Genomic DNA, 3198 nt, shown 5'->3' on the forward strand with positions numbered 1-3198 from the left:
GGTTTCTTTCTCTTCTTTCTTCTTCTTCTTCTTCTTCCACTCACTTCTCGCGAAATGCAACCCTAGAATCTAACATGATATCAAAGCATCGATCCTAGGGCTGTCAATCAAAATCTGCTCAAAAGTGTTTGAAGTGTATAAAGGAGATGTTTTTAACTAATGGAGGAGGCAAAAACGTTGGTTTTAAAATCAGGAAAGGTGTTGTTGTTTTAATTCCTACAAGGTTTAAATCCGAGATAAGTGTGTTATGTTATTTAATTCATTTTCTAATTCTTCCAAAATCATCTTTATTTTCTCCAAAATTTCTTTTGAATGACATATTATCTTCCTTGAAAATTCAAGCTTGTCATGGCTCATGCATGATTGAAAACGAATTTTTGATTAAGTTATGTATTGCTGCTATGTTTGCCCATAAAATTTATGCGAAAAATTCATGTTACTGTGTTGGAAGACATCTTAAAATGGCATTAAGGTAAATACCTTCCCCACATCAAGGAGATCAAGGAGATGGCAAAGGATGTAATTTAATGGTCTTCTCATAAGGATGGCACAAGGGTGTAATTGAAAAAGATAATGTATGTCTATTTATGTCTTTTCCTTTTGAGAGCTTGTAGCCCTAAGGGCATTGTAGTCATTGTAAACTTCATTCCTCAACTAAATATAGACTCAAGGCATGAGTTAGATCATTAAGTCTCCCCTCTTTTCTCTCAATTTTGTCCTTAGACTTTTCTCTCAAACTCTCTCTCTCTCTCTCTCCATCTCCTTAGCCACCCTTGTCTCTCCTTTCTCCTCTCTTCCTTCTTTCTCTCTTTTTGTTCTCCTCTTCTTATTTCTCTCCTCTCTCACCCTATTAATCAAAGACTGTTGAATTTCACGACTCCATGGATTTAACTCATGGAGAAAAAGAGAGAGACACCCATTGGAGAAAACAGGGGAGAAAAGAGGTTATGGACTTATGTCCTAACCCTCCCCCTAAAGCTCAATTTATAGATTGATGAAACTACAATATTTCAATAATCCCTAGTGTTAGGTTCTCTTGCAGGTTGAATGATGATGAAGGGAGTGACATAGGGTGCTTAGAAAGACCAATGGTTGGAGAGATGTTGAGCTTTCGAAGGAGCTCCACCCTTAGGCCTCGTGAGAGAGAGAACCTAATCTCATTTACAACTAATTTGAATAATGCTTGCCTTTTCTCTGAATTCCGTCATCCTTATAACAAAGGGTTAGGGATGACACATACAAAATAAAGCCATGAATTGACCCACAACTTAAAAGGAAATTACAATCAACCCAGACACTAAGTGACACAATTTAACTCCTATGCCTAGCACTGACTCTAGATGCTATGGAGTCCATAACATCACTCCCCTCCTGGAGAAAGAGCTTGTCCTCAAGCTCAAAGTTGGGGTAGAGTGCTTGAAATTCTGCCAAGAGTTCCCAAGAGGCTTCCACTGGATCCATCTGTGCCCAATGGACTAAAATTTCCCACGCATCATTGACTCGGCAAGCTTGGAAGACGTGAGCTGGAGTGGGCAATACCCGACCATCCTGTAGTGGCGGCAGAGGAGTGTGCAACATATGCAAATCAACCTTGAATGGCTTCAGTAGAGAAACATAGAAGACATCATGATTGTGGGCATCGGTGGGTAGCTGTAGACGGTAAGCGACGCTGCCGATGTGCTCCAAGATCTGGAAGGGCCCATAGTACTTTGGTGAGAGTTTGTTACATTTGGACGTTGTGATGGACAATTGCCGATACTTGTGAAGACGCAGCCACACATAGTTGCCTGGGGTATAAGATTGGTCACGGTGGCCTTTGTCATAAGTATTCTTCATGAGTGCCTGAGTCTGTGGTAAGTTGTCTTTGACCTATGCTATCATGCGGTCTCTTTCCTCCAAAGCTTGATCTATAGCAGCAGCCCGAGAAGAACCAGCAATATAAGAGACAAGTCGAGGGGGTTCCCGACCGTAAACCACCTGGAATGGAGTGGTCTAGAGAGCTGTGTAGTAGGACATATTGTAGCAAAATTTGGCCCACGCGAGCAAACAGACCCAAGTTTTGGAATTATCGCCCACAAAGCAACGCAAATACATCTCGAGAGTCCGGTTGACTACCTCTATTTGCCCATCTGTCTGGGGGTGGTAAGCTGAAGACATAGTCAATTTGGTGCCCTGTAGCTTGAAAAGCTCCTTCCAGAAGGTACTAGTAAATATGACATCTCCGTCACTGGTGATGGATTTCGTAGGCCATGAAGTCTGACAATATGGTCCATGAAAAGTTGAGCTACATGAGAAGTTGTATATGGATGGGATAAGGGAATGAAATGACCATACTTCGAGAAACGATCGACCGCCACCAATATGATAGATTTACCAGAAGACTTCGGAAGACCAACAATGAAATCCATGGAGATATCTGCCCAAACCTGAGTACAGAGCTGCAGGGGCTGGAGCAAGCCCGCTGGACTTAAAGTTTCTGTTTTGTTGCGTTGGCAGACCTGGTAGGCGGATACATAGTCAGCTACCATTCTTTTCATACCTTTCCAATAGAAGTCGCGAATAAGGCAAAAATATGTCCGTTGCTGTCCTTCATAGGTACTGTCATGATATGTGAAAAGGATTGTGGGCAGTAAGGCCGAGGTGACCGAAAGATAAAGTCATTGCTTGTACAAGAAGAGGCGGTCCTGGATGGCCCAGTTGCTGTCCATGGCCTGTTGTTCAATGCTGTGCAACAAGGTTTTAGGTTCTCTAGCCATGGATCGAGTCACCCTACGCCTTGGTCTTCTAGGATTAAAGATAATGAAGATCTGGAGTTGGGATTCTTGGACATTCCAATGGTGTCTGCTGAACTCAGACAAAGAAGATGAACAGTCACTGGAGATAGACAACTCAGTAGGGAGAATAGGAAGCGATCATTGGTATATGTTAATCTCGGGAGGAAGTAGATGAATAGGCGTTGAGGGAGGAGGAGCTCGAAAGGGAGAAGAAAAGATGTTGAGGAATGAGGAACTCGGGATGAAGAAGATGAAGGGACATGGATGGATGAGGGCTCGTGAGGAAGAAGATGAAGAGACGTGAGCTTTCAAAGGAGCTCCACCCTTAGGCTTCGTGAGAGAGAGAACCTGATCTCATTTACCTATGGCTCAAAGCTTACTTTTCATTCAAATGATGCCCATATAAATAATAGGAGCACCCCCT

At 42.7% G+C, this 3198-nt stretch overlaps 1 protein-coding gene across 1 annotated transcript; it reads right to left on the minus strand.

Annotated features, from left to right (window-relative positions):
* Positions 1 to 1311: 1311 nt before the first annotated feature.
* LOC137954891 (uncharacterized) lies at positions 1312 to 1836 on the minus strand. The gene has a single exon (XM_068801788.1). The coding sequence runs from the start codon at positions 1834 to 1836 to the stop codon at positions 1312 to 1314; it is 525 nt and encodes a 174-aa protein (XP_068657889.1).
* Positions 1837 to 3198: the final 1362 nt, after the last annotated feature.

The sequence above is a fragment of the Aristolochia californica genome, unplaced genomic scaffold (genome assembly GCF_029961685.1).
Source record: "Aristolochia californica isolate CCGP_79_NKW_82.1479 unplaced genomic scaffold, dmAriCali1.0.hap1 SCAF_2, whole genome shotgun sequence".
Taxonomy (NCBI): domain Eukaryota; kingdom Viridiplantae; phylum Streptophyta; class Magnoliopsida; order Piperales; family Aristolochiaceae; genus Aristolochia; species Aristolochia californica.